The following is a 23,302-nucleotide window of genomic DNA, read 5'->3' on the forward strand; positions in this document are numbered from 1 at the left end:
ACAATCTCCCCTTCTTCATTGTTTAAGACACAAAATACTATTGAAAATTCTATCATCAACCTTGAAAGAAATATACCTGCAACAGTCTTACTAGAGACTCAAACTTCAGAATACTTCTCAGTAGCCATAGCTGACATATAACCAAATACTACTAATCTTTTGCCTAAATACATAAAAATACTATTAAACCCTGAAATGAACCACCATAATTCAACACAATCCCACAACCAATACCACCACCTATAATCAGTCTAAGTCCACATAATTAGGTGAAGGTTTTGAACAAAACCCCGCAAAACTAATTGCAAAAATAATACTTAAACACAATGTATGTTATCATTGTTCTTATATGGACTCTAACCATAGCCAATGAAATGAAAAATCATCACTGTTAATTCAGCTATAAGAACACGAGGACTTCCATGGTGGCTCGGTGGTGAAGAATCCGTCTGCCGGTGCAGGAGACACAGGTTCGATCCCCAGTCTAGGAAGATCCTACATGCCACAGAACAATTTAGCCTGTGCATCACAACTCGAGTCTGTGCTCTAGTGCCCCAGAGCCACAACTACTGAGCCCACGTGTCGCAACTACTGAAGCCCGTATGTTTTAGAGCCCTTGCTCCACAATGAGAAGCCTGCGCATCACCAACTTGAGAGTAGCCCCTGGCTTCCCACAACTAGGGAAAAGCCCATGCAGCAATGAAGACCCAGCACAGTCAAAAATTAATTTTAAAAAGAACATTAATGATCAACATCCAAAAGTCACACCCACTAATAAAAATTATTAACAATGTAATTATTGATCTCCTAGCTCCATCAAACATTTCATCATGATGAAACCCTTGGTTCCCTACTGGGCATTTGCTCAGTTCTACAAACCTTAACAGGTTTATTCTTAGCAAGACATTATACATCAGACACAATCATCACTTTTTCATCAGTAACACATGTCTGTCAAGATGTAAACTATGGATGAGTTATCCAATATCTACATGAAAATGAAGCCTCCATATTTTTTATTTGCCTATTTATTCATGTAGGACAAGGCTTATATTACTGATCCCACACTTTTTTAGAAACATGAAACACTGAAATCAACTTATTTACAGTCATAGCTACAGCATTTATAGGCTATATCATACTGGAGGACAAATATCTGAAGGGCAACAGTTATTACTAATCTCCTTTCAGCAATTCCAAATATTAGCACAAGTCTCATCAAATGAACCTGAGGTGACTTTTCAGTAGATAAAGTAAATCTTACACAATTTTTCACCTTCCATTTTATTCTCCCATTTATCATCACAGCGCTAGCAGCTGTCCACTTACTATTCCTTTACAAAACAGGATCTAATAACCCCACAGGAATCTCATATCACATAGAAAAAATCCCGTTTCATCCCTCCCATACAATCAAAGGGGCTTCCCTTGTGGCTCAGTTGGTAAAGAATCTGCCTGCCAGAGCAGGAGACGTAGAAGACCCAGGTTCAATCCCTAGGTCAGGAAGATCCCCTGGAGAAGGGAATGGCAACCCATTCCAGAATTCTTGCCTGGAGAACCCCATGGACAGAGGAGTCTGGCAGGCTACAGTCCACGAGGTCACAAAGAGTCAGACATGACTGAAGCGACTGAGCATGCACACATGCATGCAATCAAAGACATCCTAGGTGCCTCATTGCTAATTCTAACAACAGCAATATTTTCACCAACTTACTAGGAGACCTACACAACTACACCTCAGCAAACTCTCTCAATACACCACTTCGTATCAAACCAGAGTGATATTTTCTATTTGCCTATGCAATTCTACAGCCAGTTCCTAATAAATTAGGAGTATTGGCCCTAATCTTTTGTTTTAATTCTAGCATTTATCCCAATGTTTCACACGTCCAAACAATGAAGTGTAACATTTCGACCTCTCGGTCAATATGTATTTTGAGTGCTAGTAGCAGACCTGTAACACTGACATAATTTGGAGGACAACCTATAGAGCACCCCTTCATTATTATCCAACAATCAGCGTTCATATATTTCTTTTTAATTCTAGTACCATGCCAGTAGGGCTTCCCAGGTGGTGCTAGTGGTAGAGAATCCACCGGCAACGTAGGAGTCCTGGGTTCAGTCGCTGGGTCAGGAAGATCCCCTGAAGGAGGGCACAGCAACCCACTCCAGTATCCTTGCCTGGAGAATTCCATGGACAGAGGAGCCTGGCTGGCTACAGTCACACAGAGTTGGACACGACTGAAGAGACTTAGCATACATGCACACACATAATGCCAGTAACTAGCATCACTGAAAATAACCTCCTAAAATGAAGAGTCTTTGTAGTATATCTATAATACTGGTCTTGTAAACCAGAAAAGGAGAATACATCGCCCTAAGACTCAAGGAAGAAGCTCCAGCTCCACCATCAGCACCCAAAGCTGAAATTCTATTTAAACTAGTCCCTGAAGATTTAGAGAAGGAAATGGCAACGCACTCGTGTTCTTGCCTGGAGAATCCCAGGGACGGGGGAGCCTGGTGGGCTGCCGTCTCTGGAGTCGCACAGAGTCGAACACGACTGAAGTGACTTAGCAGCTGAAGATTTGTTATGGGACATTTACAAGATTTACATTTGCTAAGTACCATCTCAGTGTTAAAATAATCTCTTTTTTACCATAAATTACTATGTACTTCATGCATAACGTGTATTGCCACATTAATAAGTACAAATACATATTATATAGAATATACTACATGTATAATTATTTGTTATTTACCCCATAAGCATGCACACAAACCTACTGATAGTGCATAATACACTATACATAAATCCATTATTTCAGTTCAGTTCAGTCACTCAGTCATGTCCGACTCTTTGCGACCCCATTAACTGCAGTTCGCCAGGCCTCCCTGTCCATCACCAACTCCCGGAGTTCACCGAAACCCATGTCCATTGAGTCAGTGATGCCATCCAACCATCTTATCCTCTGTCGTCCCCTTCTCCTCCTGCCCTCAATCTTTCCCAGTATCATGCTTAAAAGCATATATGTTATACTATTTTTACATGGTACATATTATTGGTTGTACATAGTACATTAAGTCAAATCAATTCTAGTCAACATATGCATCATATCCAATAGACCACAAGTTTAATCAGCGAGTCACATGAAACCATAAACCCCTCTTGACTGTCGTCCCTCCTCTTGTTCCAAGCCGATAACCTGGGGTGGTTTCTATTAATGTCTGATCTTCATCAGATATCTGGTTCTTCGGGACCTAAAATGATCTGCCCTTTCCTCTTACAATAAGACATCTTGATGGACTAACAACTAATCAGCCATGCTCACACATAACTTTGGTTTCATGCATTTGGTATATTTTTAATTTTTAAAGGCATGCCAATAAGTTACTGTATAACACAGGGAGCCCAGTCTGGTGCTGTGATGACCCAGAAGGGTGGAATGGTGGGGGTGGGGGGGGGGGGCGGGGTGGCAGGGAGTGAGGCTCAAGAGGGAGGTGATACACATAACTTATAGCTGATTTGCACTGTTGTACAGGAGAAACCAACATAATACTGTAAAGCAATTTTCCCCCAATTAAAAATAAATGAAAAAAAGAAACCATAAAGGGATGCTGTGACTCAGTTATGGCCATCTGAGGCCTTCACACAGTCCAATAAACTGAACGTTAATTGAATATTATTTACCAACATCACCATAAAGTGTTACTCAGTCAATGGTTACAAAACAAGGACATTACACACATGTACGTACATGTACAGACTAAACAGGTAAATGACCCATTTAATAACCCCCTCCTCACTCCCCAGCAAATCTCATGCTCTACATGTCCTTAATGCCCTGTCAAACCCCCAAAACAGGACAGAAACATATAAATACATAGAATTTAATCTATCCGACAATGTAATGTGCAAAATAAAATAGACCTAGAAAATAAGCATTAATCATACCAAAGGATTACTTAGATATTTACCATTTATATAGGCAGATATCTCCCAAGATCCATAACCATTTTGATAAAAACTTTAATACTAAATTTAGCATAAATCACACAAAACATATACATGTTACTTCACTATACAAACACAACTTGTCAATGTAGCTTAAAACCTAAAGCAAGGCACTGAAAATGCCTCGATGAGTTTATCAATTCCATAAACACATAGGTTTGCTCCCAGCCTTTCTATTAGTTTTTTTTTTTTTTAATTGAAAGATAACTGCTTTACAATATTAGGTTGGTTCTGCCATACCTCAACATGAATCAGCCGCAGACACATACATGTGGCCCCTCCCTCTTGAATCTCCCTCCACCTCCCACTCCTCTAGGCTGTCACAGAGCACTGGTTTGAGGGCCCTGCATCATACAGCAAATTCCCACTGGCTATCTATTTTGCATATGGTAATACAAATGTTTCCATGCTACTCCCTCCATTCGTCCCACCCTCTCCATCCCCCTGTCCATAAGTCTGTTCTCTACGTCCACATCTCCATAAAGCTACATACGCAATCATCCACACCCAACGAGAAGCCCTCTAAATCACTAAGATTCAGTGATCACTAAATCACTAAAGAGCCAGCATCAAGCACATCAATAGTAGTGGCTCATAGCGTCTCGCTTAACCACACCCCCATGGAAGCCAGTAGGAACAAAAATAAAGCCATAAACAAAGGTTCAACTAAGTTATATTAACTAGGGTTGGTAAATTCCATGCCAGCCACCAAGATCATACAATTAACTCAAATTAATAGAAATTTAGTGTAAAACATGTTAAAAAGTAATATAAAGCTAAATTTCAATTAAACTGTAAAAAGCCATACCTAAATAAAAATAGACTATGAAAGTGACTAGTATTTCCTGACGACATGGCAACTGAGGCCCAAACTGGGATTAGATACCCCACTATGCTTGGCCCTAAATCCAAACAATTATAATAACAAAATTATTCACCAGAGTACTACTAGCAACAGCTCAAAACTCAAAGAAGTTGGCTATGCCTCACATCCCTCTAGAGGAGCCTGTTCTATAATCAATAAACCCCACCAACCCTTGCTAATTCAGTCTATCTACCACTGTCTCTAGCAAACCCTAAGAAAGGAATAAAAGCATAATTATCATAAATAAAAATGTTAAGTCAAGGTATAACCTATGGGGTGGAAAGAAATGGGCTGTATTTTCTATCTCAAGAGTATATTTCTCACTACGTGAAAGTTTTTATGAAAACTAAAAACCAAAGGAGGATTTAGTAGTAAATTAAGAATAGAATGCTTGAGTTTCCCTGTTGGTCCAGTGGTTAAGAATCTGCCTGCCAATGCAGGGGACACGGGTTCAATCCCTGGTCCAGGAAGATCCCATATGCCTCAGGACAACTAAGACTGCGTGCCACAACTAGTGAGCTCATGTGCTGCAACTACTAAAGCCCATGTGCCTAGGGCCTGTGCTCTGCAACAAGAGAAGACACTGCAATGAGAAGCCCAAGCTCAGCAACTAGAGAGCCCACACACAGCAACGAAGACCCAGCACAGACAAAAATAAACATTTATTTTTTAAAGAAAACAGAATGATCTTAAAAAGCTGGAAATAGAACTGCCATATGACCCAGCAATCCCACTTCTGGGCATACACACCAAGGAAACCAGATCTGAAAGAGCCACATGCACCCCAATGTTCATCGCAGCACTGTTTATAATAGCCAGGACATGGAAGCAACCCAGATGCCCATCAGCAGACGAATGGATGAGGAAGCTGTGGTACATATACACCATGGAATACTACTCAGCCATTAAAAAGAATTCATTTGAATCAGTTCTAATGAGATGGATGAAACTGGAGCCAATTATACAGAGCGAAGTAAGCCAGAAAGATAAAGACCATTACAGTATACTAACACATATAGATGGTAACGATAACCCTATATGCAAAACAGAAAAGAGACTCAGATGTATGGAACAGACTTGTGGACTCTGGGAGAAGGAGAGGGTGGGATGTTTCAGGAGAACAGCATTGAAACATGTATATTATCTAGGGTGAAACGGATAACCAGCTCAGGTTGGGTACATGAGACAAGTGCTCGGGCCTGGTGCACTGGGAAGACCCAGAGGGAGAGGGAGGTGGGAGGGGGGACTGGGATGGGGAATACATGTAAATAGAAAAAAAAAAAAAAAAAAAGAAAACAGAATGCTTAGTTGAATAAGGTCATGGAGCACACATACACCACCCATCATCTTCCCCAAGTACTGTAATAAATACCAAGTATATGAGGAGACAAATCAGAACAAAGTAAGTATACTGGAAAGTGTGCTCAAATAAGTCAAAACATGGCTTAAATAAAAGCATCTAGTTTACACTTAGAAGATTTCATAATTTATGAATACTTTGAACTAAGTCAAGCCAAACCCCCACAAGCTTTACTAATATAAGCAAATTAAATAAAACATTCACTCAAAATTTAAAGTACAGGAGACAGAAATTCAAAATATCCTCTGGCACTACAGAGAAAGTACAGTAAGGAAATAATGAAAGAAACATTAAAAGTAACAAAAAGAAAAGCTTACCCCTTGTACATTTTGCATAATCATTTAACTAGCAAGTATTAACAAAGAGAAGTTAAATATCCTGAAACCAGAGAGCTACTTATGAATAGACTCTCATCTATGTAGCAAAATAAGATATATAAGTAGAGGTGACAAGTCTAACGAGCCTAGTGATAGCTGGTTCTCCAGGAAAAGAATTTTAGTTCAACTTTTAAAATTACCAAAAAATTAAAAATTTTAATGTATTTTTAAATGCTAATATAAAAAGGTTAGATTTTAGACATCGATACAACCTTATCTAGAGGTTAAAAACAACACCACAGTTGGCTTAAATGCAGCCACCAATTAAGAAAGCATTCAAGCTCAATAACTTCATCTTAATACCAATAATAAGTAAACCGACTCCTAGCTTTATACAGGACTAATCTATTGACCAATAGGGGCAACAGTGTTAATATGATGATGAAAGTGAAAGTTAGTCACTCAGTCGTGTCCAACTCTTTGTGACCCCATGGACTGTAGCCTGCCAGGCTCCTCTGTCCATGGAATTCTCCAAGCCAGAATACTGGAGCGGGTAGCTGGTTCCCTTCCTTCTGCAGGAGATCTTCCTAACCCAGAGATGGAACCCAGGTCTCCCGCATTGCAGGCAAATTCTTTACCAGCTGAGCCATGGAAGCCCAAGAACACTGGTGTGGGTAGCCTATCCCTTCCCCAGCGGATCTTCCTGACCCAGGAATTGAACTGGGGTCTCCTGCATTACAGGTAGATTCTTCTGTTTTTAAATTAATTTTAATTAGAGGATAATTTCTTTACAATATTGTGGTGGTTTTTGCCACACATCGACATGAATTACCCATGGGTGCACATGTGTCTCCCCATCCTGAATCCCCCTCATCTCCTGCCCCACCCCATCCCTCTGGGTTGTTCCAGAGCACCGGCTTTTTTTTTTTTTTTTTTTTTTTTAGTTGGAGGCTAATTACTTCACAATATTGTAGTGGTTTTTGTCATACATTGACATGAATCAGCCATGGATATACATGTATTCCCCATCCCGATCCCCCCTCCCACCTCCCTCTCCACCCGATCCCTCTGGGTCTTCCCAGTGCACCAGGCCCGAGCACTTGTCTCATGCATCCAACCTGGGCTGGTGATCTGTTTCACCCTAGATAATGTACATGTTTCGATGCTGTTCTCTTGAAACATCCCACCCTCGCCTTCTCCCACAGAGTCCAGAAGTCTGTTCTATACATCTGTGTCTCTCTTTCTGTTTTGCATATAGGGTTATCGTTACCATCTTTCTAAATTCCATATATATGTGTTAGTATACTGTAACGGTCTTTATCTTTCTGGCTTACTTCATTCTGTATAATGGGCTCCAGTTTCATCCATCTCATTAGAACTGATTCAAATAAATTCTTTTTAATGGCTGAGTAATATTCCATGGTGTATATGTACCACAGCTTCCTTATCCATTCGTCTGCTGATGGGCATCTAGGTTGCTTCCATGTCCTGGCTATGATAAACAGTGCTGCGATGAACATTGGGGTGCACCAGAGCACCGGCTTTGAGTGTCCTGCTTCATGCATCAAACTTGCATTGGTCATCTATTTTACATATGGTAATATACATGTTTCAATGTTATTCTCTCAAATCATCCTACCTTCGCCTTCTCCCACATAGTCCAAAAGTCTATTCTTTACAATTCTGTCTCTTTGGCTGCCTTGCATATAGGATTGTCATTACCATCTTTCTAAATTGCATATACATGCAATAATATGGGCTTCCCTGATAGCTCAGTTGGTAAAGAATCCACCTGTAATGCAGGAGACCCTGGTTTGATTCCTGGGTCAGGAAGATCCACTGGAGAAGGGATAGGCTACCCACTCCAGTATTCTTGGGCTTCCCTTGTGGCTAAGTGGGTAAAGAATCTGCCTGCAATGCGGGAGACCTGGGTTTGATTCCTGGGCTGGGAAGATCCCCTGGAGAAGGGAAAGGCTACCCACTCCAGTTTTCTGGCCTGGAGAATTCCATGGACTATACAGTCCATGGGGTTGAAAAGAGTCAGACATGACTTTCACTTCATGCATTAATACACTATATTGGTGTTTCTCTTTCTGACTTACTTCACTCTGTATAATAGGCTCCAGTTTCACCCACCTCATTAGAACTGGCTCAAATGTGTTCTTTTTTATACATGAGTAATATTCCATTGTGTATATGTACCACAACTTCTTTATCCATTTGTCCACCAATGGACATCTAGGTTGCATCCATGTCCTAGCTATTGTGAACAGTGTGCACAGATGAGATACCAGGGAAGCCCTCAATAACTTTATCTTAATACCAATAATAAGCAAATCAATCCTAGCTCTACGCTGAACTAATCTATTGACCAATAGAGGCAACAATGTTAATATGAGTAACTAGAAATATTTCTTCTTACATAAACTTACATAAGCAGCTAATAATATACTGACACATGCATGCATGCTAAGTCACTTCAGTCGTGTACAACTCTTTGCAACTCTATGGATTATAGCCCGCCAGGCTCCTCTGTCTGTGGGATTCTCAAGGCAAGAATACTGGAGTGGGTTGCCACGCCCTCCTCCAGGGGATCTTCGTGATGCAGAGCTCAAACCATAGTCTCCTGTGTCTCCTGCATTGGCACGTGGGTTCTTTACCACTCATGTCACCTGGGAAGTCCAATATACTGATACTTAACAGCAAATAAACACAACTCAAGATTATTCAGTAATTGTGCTATTAATCTAACACAGGCAGGCACTCAAGGAAAGATTTTTAAAAAGTAAAAGGAACACAGAAAACAAAAAAACATCACCTCTAGCACAACTAGTATTAGAGGCCCTGCCTGCCCAGTGACAACTGGTAAACAGCCATGGTGTCCTGACTGTACAGAGGTGACTGTACATGGCATATATGGTGTCCATGGCGACTGTACAGAGGAGACTGTACATGGCATATATGGTGTCCATGGCGACTGTACAGAGGTGACTGTACATGGCGTATATGGTGTCCATGGCGACTGTACAGAGGTGGCTGTACATGGCATATATGGTGTCCATGGCAACTGTACAGAGGTGGCTGTACATGGCGTATATGGTGTCCATGGCGACTGTACAGAGGTACCATAATCATTTGTTCTCTAAATAAGGACTTGTATGAGTGGCCACATGAGGGTTTTACGGTTTCTTACTTTCAGTCGGTTTTCTGACCTCCACGTGAACAGGCAGCAATAGCAAAATAAAACAAGACCCTTTGGAGCTTTAATTAACTAACTCCCTAGAAAACTAACTAAACCACTAAGGGATAACAAATTTTTAATATGGGTTGACATTTTTGGTTGGGGTGTCCTCAGAGAAGAAAAATATCTCCAAATGATTAAAGTCTAGATTTATGAGTAAAAATATTATCCCTTGTTGATCCAAAAATTGATCAACAGAACCAGTTACCCTAGGAATAACAGTGCAATCCTATTCTAGAGTTCATATTGACAAAAGGTCTATGACCTCAATGTTGGATCAGGACACCCCAATGGTGTAACTGCTATTAAAAATGTGTTTGTTCAATCATTAAAGTCCTACATGACCTGAGTTCAGACCACAGTAATCAAGGCTGTTTTCTATTATATAGTTCTTCCAGTGTGAAAAGACAAAGGGAAATAATGCCCATGTGAAAAAACTGCCACATATATATATACACACACAAACATATATAACCAATTAATGATGTAATTTAATATATACAAAATATTACCCAAGAACAGAGTTTATTAAGGTGACAGAATCCAGTAATTGTGTAAAACTTAACCCTTTATAGGTTAAGGTTCAACTCCTTTCCCTAACAAATGTTTATAATTAACATCTTAATATTCATCATCTGCATTCTTTTAGCCATGGCATCTCTTGCATTAATTTAGCCAAAAATCTTAGGTTATATGCAACTTCCAAAGAGACCAAATATTGTCAGACCATACAGCCTATTACAACCTATTGCTGATACAGTCAAATTATTAAAGAACCACTACTCATCAAGGAACCAGCTACATCTTCCATTTCTATGCCAATCCTAACTTTAACCCTAGCCCTAATCATACAAATGGCTCTGCCCATACATTATCCCCTCATTAATATAAATCTAGGGGTAATATTTATACTAGCTATGCCAAGCCTAGCTCTATGTTCCATCTTATGATCCAAATGGGCTTCCAACTCAAAGTACACATTAATCAGAGCCTTATGTGCAGCACACAATTTCACATGAAGTAACACTAGCAATTATTCCTCTATCAATCCTCTTAATAAATGCATCTTTAACCCTCTCAACCCTCATCACGAGAACATTTATGAATAATCTTCCTATCACAACCCCTAGCTATAATCAATCTATTTATTTCCACTCCAGCAGAAATTAACTGAGCTCGAACCCTCTTTGACCTAACCAAAGGAGCATCTACGCTTGCATTGGGTTTCAATGTAGAATATGCAGCAGGCACACTGCATATATTTTTCTTAGCAGAATATGCCAACATTATTATAATAAATACTCTCACAATAATCCTCTTTCTAGCATATTCCACAACCCCCACATACCAGAACTATATACAACCAACTTTATTATAAAACACTATCAACAATATCTTTGCTATGAACTAAAGCATCCTACCCTCGATTCCCACATGATCAACTAATACATCTACTCTGAAAAAACTTCCCACCACTAACACTAGCCCCCATGCATATGACACATCTCACTACCTATTATAACATCAAGCATCACCCTCCACAAATGTAAGAAATGTATGATAGGGACTTCCCTGGTAGTCCAGTGATTAAGAATCTGCCTGCCAATGCAGGGGTCACAGGTTCAACATCTGGTCCAGGAACTAAGATCCCCCATGGCCTAGAGCAACTAAGCACATGCAGTGCAACCACTGACCCCACGCTCTCTAGAGCCCATGCTCCTCAACAAGAGAAGCCACCGCAATGAGAAGCTCAGGCACCACAACTAGAGAAAGCCCACCCACAGCAACAGAGACCCAGTGCAGCCAAAAATAAATCTAAAAAATAAAGACAAAAAGATTCTTAAAAAAAAAAGTCTGATAAAAGTTACTTTGCTAGAGTAAGTAACAGAGGTTTAAACCCTCATATGTCTAGAATCATAGAAACTGAACCTACCCTTAAGAATTCAAAATTCTTCGTGTTACCATATTATATATTCTACAGTAACGTCAGCTAAATAAGCTATCAAGTCCATTCTCTGAAAATGTTGGTTTATATCCTTCCTGTACTAATAAATGCCATCATCTTTATCATCATCCTAACAACCATTATCTCAGGGACCATAATTGCAATGACCAGCCGCCACTGACTACTTATCTGCATCCAATTCAGGCACTGGCTGTTTGTCCCACCATGATTTGGTGAAATCCTTATCACCCTTTAATTAGCATAAATGTCACTTCCTTGGGGACATCTTCCCTGAAATTTCCAACTAGGCTCACAGCACCCTGTGCTTATCACTATCATAACAAATATTTGTCAGCATCGTTCTCCCTCCTCACTTGGCCACACCTTGTTCACAGCTGTGTCCCCAACACAGATGGGCACACACAATTGGACAATTGGGTGTTGCAACAAACCAGCCTCATGTATAATGTTCTATTCCTGATCTTGGCAGGAACACTACCTAAAAGCTCCATTTCTACTTCTGTCTCCACCTCAAGGACAGGATCCTGCTTTATTCAACCTTACACCTAGCACCTAACAGAGCCTGGCACTCAGTTACCCTTAGCAACCTATGTAAATCATTCTGAGGCATTAAAAAGGAATGAAGAGAGGAGGTTCAATGTAATTTTTGCCCAGTAAGAATAGAAAAGGGAAACCATACCTTCAACAGGGCCGATTTGATTGGTCACGGCAAATCTGAGCACTTTTTCTTCATCTGAGTACAAGGCAAAGACCCGGTCAACATTCAGCTGCTGGGTGATGGGGACGGCCCAGTGTCTGGGGGCATGCCTGCACACCTGGTAAGTGATGTTCTGGTGGATGCGGTAGGACCGTGTTTGGTTGGTGGCACCAGACATGAGAGAGTAGGTTCTGGTACTTGTGGAGGTCACAGCTGCAACAGACATCATCCAGTCAAACAAGAAAATTTGCAAATATTAAAAACAGAGGGTTTTTTTAATGTGGGTTGAGTTTCTTGGCACAGCTTTTATGTAGTTGCTGGAGTATGTCTCCCTCAGAAGTTCCTGAGTTTAAATGGGAACCTGTGAGGCAACCCCAAGAACCGGTGTAAAAGTAAAACCACAGCGCTGAGATCAGGAGATGTAAACCCTGCTGTCAATATTCACAAAGCATACACTATGTTATGTGCCAGCCATGCCCAGCACTTTATATGCACTGCCTCAGTTACTCCTCACAGTAGCCAGTAAGGTGGACCCTGCCATCTTGTATGGAGAGCCTTTAGGGAATAGTTAAGAAGTAGTCTAAGACACAAGGCTGCTAACACAGAGTGGTAACTGGAATTCAAGTTGGCCTGACTCGACTTCCCAAGTTTTCAGCCAATCCATCCATCAGTGCACCGAAAAGAAGCTTTCCAACACCTCGCACTTAAGTCTGCGGGCTTCTGGAGAAAGGAAGTGGTGGAGGGCGTCTTCTATCTCCACCTGAGTGCAGAGTAGGGAGGGCTGAGTGCTTTCTGGCCATCAGTCACCCTGTGCCCAGGCCAGGTCTCTGGCCCACTCTCTTCCTTGTGCCTCTTGCCTGACTTCATCATGGAAGAAGCAAAGGCACAATCAAAACCCTTGTGCTGCAGGACAGGAGCTGAGATCAGGGCAGAGCCTTGAAAGCAGGTGCTGTTTTACAGAACACATCACACCTAACACGTCACCCATGTGAGACAGACAGAAAGCGTGTTATTATTCTAGAGATGAGCAAACAGGTTCCCTGATGTAAGTGACCTTATTCCCCACATTCTTTAGACACATTATGACAAAAATTCCTATCTTCTGACTCCAAATTTAACAGTAGTTTTACAACACTGCAGCTCCAAACAAGGTTACGGAACAAGTATAAATTCCAATAATCAGTATTTTTCCATGGTCCAGAGAGGATGAGAGTTAAAAGCCATACATAATTATACCATCCCTTCCCACTCCGCAGACAGGGTTGTAACTGATTATGTTATTATTACTTGCAAGTACTGGATGGGGATATTGATATCCTTATGTACAACAGCTAGCATTTTTCTCACACTAAAAAAATAACAAGAATGATCAAACCAATATTGAACTAATTTCACGGGCCACGCACTGTTCTAAGGACATGCAATCAGTCACATCATCTTCATAACTATCTTGTGAGATGTGTACCATCCCCATTTAACAGATGTGAGAACTGGCGGCATGCACCTGAGTCTGCGTAGTGGTAGAGTTCCTTGTAGGGAGCCATGTGGGCGGAGAAGTTTGCCGGGATGTAAGGCACCTGGCCTTGAATGTTGGTCTTAATGCTCAGGTAGTTCTCTGGGTCCAGCCCCTCAGCAGTTTGAGTGATTCGAACCCTCTCCTCTCCTGGGTAGAAAGTAACTTCCACGTCATGAATAAAGGTAGCACCTGGAGAGAAAAATAAAAATTCAGCATGGGAATGAAAAGAAGCATTGCATCTTTCAGCAATAATCACCAGTGCGTACTTCCACTTCCCAATTTCTGCTGGTGTTGGAGACAGTACCTAAGGAGATCTGATAACTAGGGTAAAGTACTATCAGCTGTTGATTTCATGAGCTCCTCAAACTTTGTTCAAGAGTGTGATTCCATCCTATCCCATCTCACACTGCTTCTCTTTGTAGGAACTTGTTTTCTGTGAAAAATAAACCCCTATGAACATCCTTGACCTTTCTAAGGTTGCCAGACTTGATAAAACCAAACAAAACTCCTCAGGACACCCATTTGTATTTTAATTTCAGATGAATAAAAAACATATTTTTAGCATAAATTATGTCCCATACAATATTTGGGGCATACATACAGAAATTATTCAAATTAATCATTGTTTATCTGAAATTCAAATGTAACTAGGTATACTGTATTTTATTTGTCTACTTTTGACTCAAGGTTTTATCAAACCTTGATTAAAAGCAAGACCCTACAAATGGCTATTGAGCTCTATAGCTCGAGGTGGGCAAAGAACTTCTCTCTCACACTTTATGTGCAATAAAGATAAATCCACTAGGGAACAAGGTATACTGAGGTGACAAGCCAAGATGTATTCCCTATACCCTTGCTATCAAAGGGTGGGCCTCAGACCAGAATTATCATCTCCTGGAAGCTCGCTAGGAAAACAGGATCCCAGATACCCCGGCCCCACTTCCCTGCACCTTTCCCCTCCCCCTACTTAATCAGAACCTCCCCTTTCCTGAGGCCCCAGATGATGTGCATATGGGTTAAAGTCTAAGGAGCACTGTCTGTACCATTATAGGTGCGAGTCATCAAGGGACAAGGAGGAAAGGCACCCCTCCCCATGAAGTGAAATCACCTCCAGGTGCCTTAGAATTTTCACGTGCATCCCTATTTGACGCATATGCACATGACAACTTAGTCACATGGAGTGTGACACACAGGCTTCAACAAATGGGGTAAGAGACCATGAATGATCCAAATGGAATCATCCTACTTCTCAGAACAACCTGGAAAGCATTTAGAAGGAATCATTGGGTCTTAAAAACAGTCCTGCAAGGCCAAACCATCCCTCATGACCTCGGACAGAACAAGCCCACCTGTGTGGCTCTGGAGCAAGTGAATCCTCTTCCACTGAGTGGAAACCCAAGCCCCCATGCCACCAAAGCAGTGGTGACCGCAGCCTTGCTCACCTGTGAGGCTGAAGCCGTTCTCCCAACCTGGTTTTTCTAAAGCAAAGAGCCAGCCAAATAGGCCTCCGATCGGCGTGAGTGGGAGAAGGGCCTGGGCAGCGGGCTGCGGGATGTGGCTGATGGCCGTGTAGGCTCTGCCGTCGTTGCCTACCACGTAAGCGTGCAGATCCACGTCGGTGAAGTGCACGGGTGTGTGGCCCACGAGGAGGTGCCCACTCACCTTCCCATTGACTCGATGAGGTGCCCCTGAGAGATAGCAAACCCTGTCAACCTTGACCATCATCCAGGCGCACAGATAAAGCCACCCACCAACTCCCCAGTCTCCATCTTCAGCCCTTTTCCCAACTCCTTAACATCCCACTCGCCATCTAGGTACCAGACAGACCTGCCTTCCATCTCTCTCCTCCCATCCTCCCTCTCTCCCATCCACTTTGACTCTAACACACTAGCAAAATGGGAGGAAACATTTCTGGTTAATCCTCAAATTGGGAAATTAGCTCAAACGTGTTCATTCGTCAGACATTTATGGAGCACCTGCAAGTTGCTAGCACTTTGATTCAAATAGTAGTGACACAGTGTACATAAGCAGAACTCATGGTGGCCGCTAGAAACAGCGAGTGGCAGGAACAGACCCAGAGCAGCCCCCTGCCCCAATCAAGCCATCACCCCTCACCTTCAGGTAGACAGTGCTTCCCGTTCCCGTAAAACCTGGACTGGCAGTGGCAGCAGAAACCCGTGGCATAGTCAGTGCAGAAGGCATGCCGGGAGCAGCGCTCGTGATTGTGTTCACAGGTCTCCTTGTTGGCAGCATTGTATGTGAAGACTGGAAAGTAAAACAAACTTGCATGAAAAGGACTAAGTGATTCTGATGCAGTGGCTGCCGAGCTTCATCATGGACACAGCATCTGCCCCATAAAATCCATTTAGAGTGTAATAAACAAATGCAGTTTTGATGAGACAGGGATGACATTCAACGCAGGGGGAATGAACTTGCTTGGTCTTCTGGCAAGTAGCACTGCTAACTGCTCACATCTGGTCTCCCTGCAGAGCTGGTGAGCAAGGATGAGGCTGAGACCCTCTATGTGGGGACAGGAAAGCCAGCCAGAAAGTAGGTCTTAGGCTGAATTGTACAAAATGGCCATTTTCTGGGTCAAAAATGGCCAAAGGTCAGCAATTTTATATGGTTCAAACTACTAGCAATGAGTTTCTGAGAGGATGGCCAAAGAGAAAAACTAACAAAGGCGGTCTTATGTCTAACCATTCTTCTCTTCTTTTTGGTAACCCTGAACTTGAGAGAGAATGACCTATAGCTTGTCTTACTACCCAGAATAAAAAAAAAAATTGTTTTTCTGAAAGAGAAGAAGGGTGTTAAAGAAAGAACACACATACACGCACACCCCCTAAACAAAGTGTATGGGGAGGCAGGTCAAGATGGAGGGGAAGGAACAGGGAACCCAGGCGTGAAAAGTTCTGGGTCTTCACAGGGTTTCCTGTGGTGGGTGTCACCCAAGCGGGATGTCTGGGCAGTAGTGGAGAGCCTGACCACAGTCACCCCTCTCTAGGAAGCCATGTGGCCCCAGGTAGGTTCAATGCTCCAGTAGCTGTCCTTCCATCTCCCGCTTATTCTGCCCATTAAAAAAAGAAAGAGGACCATTTGTGCTGCCAAGAAAGAAAGGAACTGGAGCAGATTCCATTGTCACTACAGCGAACGGCCCAGGAGGTGGGGTGTGGCCAGGGGTGCTGACAGACAAGAGGCGGCTTGGGGACGATGCCAGTCCCTAGCAGGGCCACCAGGAGGCAGAGCGGCTGTGCGCACCTCCGCCGCCGCCTCCCCGGGAGCAGGAGTTGGGTGGAGACTCCCCGAGCGGACTGAGGAGGAAGGCCGGCAGAGAACTCTAGGGCGAGACTCCGTCGCCGCTGTGAGGAACACAGATAACCTGCTCTTTGGAAAAACTGAGTGGCAGCTGCGTTCCAGGACTAAGTCTGAAAAGGAGGAAATGGGAAGGGGAGGAAGAAATGGAAAAATCAATACCCAGTATTCCAGAAGAGACCAGAAGAAAAAATTGGGGGGCGGGGAGGTATACCACCATAGAAGTTAACAGTGGAGTCAGCATAAAGACTTGTACCAGCAACTGAGAATATAACAAAGTGAACACTGAAACAGTGCCTAATAAACGCCAGGTACTTTAAAGGCTAGGAACTTTAATTTTTTCAGTTTGCACAAGAGCAGGGACTTTTTTCAAATTCCTATATGCAGATAAACAAGTTCTGGCACAGATTAAACTGACTCTCCTAAAGTCACACAGGTGGCCAACGTGGGATTTGAACCCAGAGACAGTTGCTCCAGATTCTTAACAGCTGGACCTGACCACCCGCCAGTGGGGCCCAAGGACGTCTATGATGAGAGCTGGTCTATCAGAGGAGCTGGTCAGGTAACTAGCGTTAATCAACATAGGCTTGGACCAGTAGAGTTTGAGTCATACTTCATGTATCAGACGGAACGGGAGAAGACAGCAGAGATCCCCCAGAGGGCTGTCTCACTGAGAGAAAAGCACAGGTAAGAGAACTGAGTAGCAGGAGTCACTTGTGGACAGTATTTGACTGCTGTTTACAGGTTCCTGAGAAAGCAGCGAGCTGAGGGTTGGCAGGACAGATGATCTTGACTCAAGTGGAATATCTGACTGGGAACAGAAAATAAAGTTGGTGAATCAAGATTTGGTACTGGGCCTTGAGGACATGGCTGAGAAATTCCAGTTCGTTCAAAATAGAAAACCAGGCATCACTCTGAACATTTGGAAAGAAAATTAAAACAGGAAAGTGACACAAAACTCAATGCAGAAAAACAAAACAGATAATAAAAAAGATTGTTAAGAGGTGGCTATGAGGAAAAAACTGTGCATCCTTATTTACCATTGGTCTAATAAGAAAGAGAGGAGGAAATCCCAGTTTGAGTAAAAATAAATGAATGTAACTTGTCAAAATCTCAGATTTCTCCAGCTCAGAAAGTCATGAGTAAGTGTTAAGAAGCGGCCCCTGGAGGGACTGGCATGCGTGTGTGTTCACAGCCTCAGCTACCATCAGGACCCTCCTCTCCCGGAGCACAAGACAACTGGGCGGCAAAGCGTCCCACATCTGACACTCAACAGCAGCCTGGCTTAGATGGCTCCGCAAAAACCACAGAGATGCAGAGTCTGTTTCTTCCTCTCCAAAATCAGGATGACCCCAAACACACACATACCCCTCGTCACCAGAAATCACAACGTTTCTTAGCGTACTTCTGGATGCAAAGGTGAAAAGGTGATCTGATGCAGGACTAAAGGGTAGTCATCTTCAGGAAATTCAAGTTAAAAAAAAAGAAAATTGATAAGATGAACCTATTTCCAGGGCAGGAATAGAGACGCAGGTGAGAGAAGAGGTATGTGGACATGGGAAAGGGTAGGCAGGATGAATTGGGAGATTGGAATTGACATACATACACCACCATGTGCAAAACATAGCTAGTGGGAACCTCCTGTAAAGCACAGGGAGCTCAGCTGGGTGATCTGTGATGACCTAGAGAGGTGGGATGGGGGTGGAGGGAGGCCCAAAGAGGGAGGAGATATATGTGTGTGTGTATATATATATATATATATACACAATGTGTATATATATATATATACACAATGCTGTTTCACTTCATTGTACAGCAGAAACTAATGTTGTAAAGCGTTTGTATTCCAATTTAAAAAAACACTGTTCTGCCCTCAAATTAATAAATTATGGGTTTGTATTCAGTTCAGTTGCTCAGTTGTGTCCGACTCTTTGCAACCCCACTCTTTGAGCCTGCCAGACTCCTCTGTCATGAAATTCTCCAGGCAAGAATACTGAAGTGGGTTGCCACTTCCTTCTCCAGGGGCTCTTCCTTACCCAGGGATTGAACCCAGGTCTCCTGGATTGCAGGCAGATTCTTCACCATCTGAGGCACTAGGGAAGTCCTACAGATGTATAGAGTTGGGTTAATTGAACTAAACTACTAGGTGGAGGCATGGCTATTCTTTGGGTTAAAAGAGAGGCTTGATGGTGTAGCCAGCAACATACAAATGCAACTATGCCAATGCTTAAAAGTTTATGGGCACACCATCTGCATGTTTCTAACAAAAAATAAGTTAGGCCCCCATGAAAGTCTATTACATGACTGAAACTATAATTATAATGGGTTAGCTACTGGTAGGCTGGTTTGGGGGTCTTTTAAAACTGTATATGTGGGGGGGAGGGGAGCTGCATGCTCAGGATGGGACTTGCTGAGCCAGGAATACAAGCTGTGCTTTCCAGCCCGTGCAGGCCACGCGGGGGGAACATGGGTACGCTCCTGGTCAGAGGAACATCCGGTTCCTGTACCTGCCTCCATGTGCAGATAAGCATATGTAATACTGACAGTGTCAACTTAGGTGAAAGACAAACACTACAATTTTCTTTCAGTAATTCAAACAAGTATTTACCAAGAACTCCCTATGCGCCTGGCCCTGGAGTAGGAACAGCAGGGAACAAGAGAAACAAAAATTCCTGTCCTGGACTTCCCTGGTGGTGCAGTAGATGGGAATCCGCCCGCGTTGCAGGGATGGGTTCGATACCTGGTCAGGGAAGAGTCCACATGCCTCGGACCAGCTAAGCCTGTGCGCCACAGCTACTGAAGCCTTCGTGCTCCAGAGAGCCTGTGCTCTGCGGCAAGAGAAGAAACTAGCAATGAGAACCCTGCACACGGCAACCAAGAGTAGTTCCCCCTTGCTGCAACTCGAGAAAGACCTCATGCAGCAACAAAGACCCAAAATGGCCAGGAATAAATTTCATTAAACAAAATAATCTCCTGTCCTGAAGCTTATATCCCCCTCCCTAGACAAGTCAATAGACAGGTACATTATTCGGCATGGTGGATAATATCCACTGCTACGCAGAAACTTAAGTCAGGGAGGGACAGGAGGGTGAAGGTGACTGTGGGCAGAGGCCTGGAGGAGGGGAGGATGAGTGAGGCAGGCACGCCCTGTCAGGAAGGCAGGCATGTGGGAGAAACGGGGGCAGGGGGAGGGGAGAAGGCCGGAGAAGCAGCCCTGGCCACTTCTCTCCTGTCAGGCCTGGGAGGTCAAGGGGAGGATCTGAACGAGATGGGAAGTTGCTGGAGGGTTTGGAGCAGAAGGGTGATGCTGTGTGGGAAGGGGGCGGTGGCCTGGTCGTTGGAGGTGCTGATGGAGGGGATGGAGAAGAGACCAGATCTGGAGTGCTGTGAGGTGGAGCGGGAGGGTGGGCTGATGGACTGGATAGAGGGAGAGAAGAGGAGGAGGAGTGGGGGGTGAGGTAGAGAGGGGGGGGGCGGATGGGGAGGAGGAGAGGAGAAAGAGAGGGTTCCACAGGGATGTTCATTTCCTGGCGTGGGAACTGCAAGGCTGGAGCTGCGGCTTCCTGGAGGAGGTCTGTGGGAGGTCAGTTCTGGCAGCTCCTTTGAGGCACCTGGGAAGCTCCACTCTGGCTCTGACTGGGACTTACACCTTCCACATGGTGCCAGGCAGAGGGAACGCTGCCTTCCTTCCTATGGATTCTGGGAACCACTGCATCAGAACCACCTGGGATCCCAACTAAAAATGCAAATTCCTAGGGCACACCTTTGACCTACCAATTCAGACTCAGTGGGCGGAACCCAAGAGTCTGCACCTTAGCCACTCCTGGGGTCTCTTATGCCCATGGATGACAATGGTCAGCATATTTGCAAACCTTCCCTTTCTGAGTTGGAGAATGCTGTTTCATGTAGTGAATGAATTTCATCTGACCAATTAATTAGCAGCTCCTGGAGTGGGTGGGATTTCAGGGAATGCTTTAGCATTCACTCCTGCCCTGGCTGAGAAGCAGGACTCTGCGCTGGATGGCCCACTTAGGCTAAGTCCCCAAGCGTGGCACGTGAAGATCCTTAATGGAGAAAACCAGGCGCCCAGGACCCAGGTCTTTATCCGGGCAAGAAAAGCCAGACTTCTGGCCAATGTGACTTCTCAAACTTCTATGGGAGCTGCAGGTAGATTCAAGGATGCTGAACCCCATGGAGGTGGGGAATCAGTGTCTGAATCCCAGCTGGATGAGATGTGCAGTGAGTGCCTTTTCTCTCTCAGTGGTCATTTCTATGCCTCTTTAGCTCACAGTTGTAAAGTGTTTTCACACACTTCTTCCTGTTCCACAAAGATTATAGAATCTGGCTCTAAACCCCACACTCCTTCCCTCATGTCAGCAATACTCAATTGAAGTGGGCTTCAGAATCACTAGGGGACCTGGCTTAAACAGGCAGATTCTGGGTCAGAAAGTGGAGGATGGGTGTGGAATCAGCATTATAAACCAGGGCCATGAGAGAGAGCCATAAGTGGACTAGAGCCACACTTCAAGATATTTAGTTTTTATCCCACAGATTCCTCTCTCCCAAATTTTACCCACTCCAGACCCTCTGAGGACCTACATTCTGCCTGGCAGCTCCTGTCACAAGGGAGGGACAAGTCTGCTGGCAATTTAGACCTCAAAGGAGGGTGGAGGGCAGCCAGGTGTGAATAGACTCAGTTTGCAGCAGTTTTGTTAACTGAGGTTAGACGGTTGCTAAAGGAATCTCCCTATGAGGATTTTTTAAAAGTCATTTCTTTTTTTGCATTGAATGCTTTTTCACTCTTTTCCTATCCTTAAGGGAAAGAAAAAATGGGGGTGGAGTCACGGGGCTATATCAGGAAAAAGAAGGAGAGGCGCTGCCAGGGCACTTGAGACTTGCCCTAACTGGGAGATTTTCACACAAATGGAAAACTCCCCCTCTGCACTTATTCTGATCCATCCTTCAGTCTTCATTTCTCCAAAAACCCTTAAGCACTCGTCTTCAGCCCTGGCCCAGCCACGTAGAAGACTGGCAGGCTCCAGGGTGCAGACCAGATTCACCGTGCAAATGGGGACCAAGGGCTTTCCTGAGCTGGCCCTGTGTCTGGAAACTGGGCTGACCTTTAACAGCTCTTTCTGCTACCTCAAGATAAAGAACCTACATTTTTTCACTGCAGGACAGATTTTTTCTAAGTTTCCCACCTCACAGCATGACAGACGAATTAAGAAAAACCACATCCAGCTTTATAATGAAAAACAGTGGTAGGCTTTTCCCTCCAGTGTTCATTTGTTTTTGGCATATATGTGTGGTACATAGTGAAGCTGGCTAGGCAAACAGGTATTAGGACCCTGTTTTTTGTTGGGGGGAGGGTTACATCTGACCCTAGAAGCCTCTCCCTTAAGATGTCTTCAGCAGTATGGGTGACCCTCTTGTTCACATTCCCTCAGCAACCTGGGGGTGCCCCCCACCCCTGGAGAGGGGCTTTTGTGTCTGGAAGGCTGGGTTGGGCAGCAGAGCCTGTTTGAGTTCATCCCAGGGTAGAAGCTACTTGAGACACATCCCTAAGGCCTTTCCCAAGGCCAGAAGCCACAGGGGAATCCTACTCACATCCTGGTCCTTCCCTGCATGACTGCCACCTAAGTACAATCAACAGGATCGCAGGACAGAGTGAGAATGCCTGAGGGTGCTGAAAGCCAGCTGTCCCCTCATCATGCAGACTGAGGTCAAATTAAGCTCCTCACTGCACCACCTGGGCAGGCAGGTTTAAGAATCTTAAGAATCTCTATGGCCCCTGTGAATCAAGTTTGTCCCTGCTGCCCACAACACTGGCAGGCTCCAGGCAGCAAGAGCCTTGCTGGCAGCTGCCTCTTACACCTACCCCCTGCAACTCTCTCTCTCTCTCTCTCTCTCTCTCTCTCTCTCTCGCTCGCTCGCTCTCCATTTCCACCTTACAACCTCCACTCTTGTCACTCCTCTGTCCAGAACATGCCCCACTTTCTCCCTCCCAAAACTGAGG

General features: G+C 43.9%; 1 protein-coding gene and 1 pseudogene across 1 annotated transcript in view; one reads left to right on the top strand and one right to left on the bottom strand.

Annotated features, from left to right (window-relative positions):
* NID2 (nidogen 2) overlaps window positions 1-23,302 on the bottom strand; it is an 85,018-nt gene that overhangs the window by 38,965 nt on the left and 22,751 nt on the right. Inside the window, exons 5-8 of the mRNA XM_070469130.1 lie at window positions 16,090-16,239; window positions 15,417-15,662; window positions 13,963-14,163; window positions 12,441-12,671 (exon numbers count right to left, since the gene is read on the bottom strand). Of these exons, the coding sequence (XP_070325231.1) occupies window positions 12,441-12,671; window positions 13,963-14,163; window positions 15,417-15,662; window positions 16,090-16,239 (828 nt within the window). The remainder of the gene's footprint in view (window positions 1-12,440; window positions 12,672-13,962; window positions 14,164-15,416; window positions 15,663-16,089; window positions 16,240-23,302) is intronic.
* LOC110121665 (cytochrome b-like) lies at window positions 745-2,315 on the top strand (annotated as a pseudogene).

This window comes from Odocoileus virginianus, chromosome 6, assembly GCF_023699985.2.
Source record: "Odocoileus virginianus isolate 20LAN1187 ecotype Illinois chromosome 6, Ovbor_1.2, whole genome shotgun sequence".
In the NCBI taxonomy this organism is placed as follows: domain Eukaryota; kingdom Metazoa; phylum Chordata; class Mammalia; order Artiodactyla; family Cervidae; genus Odocoileus; species Odocoileus virginianus.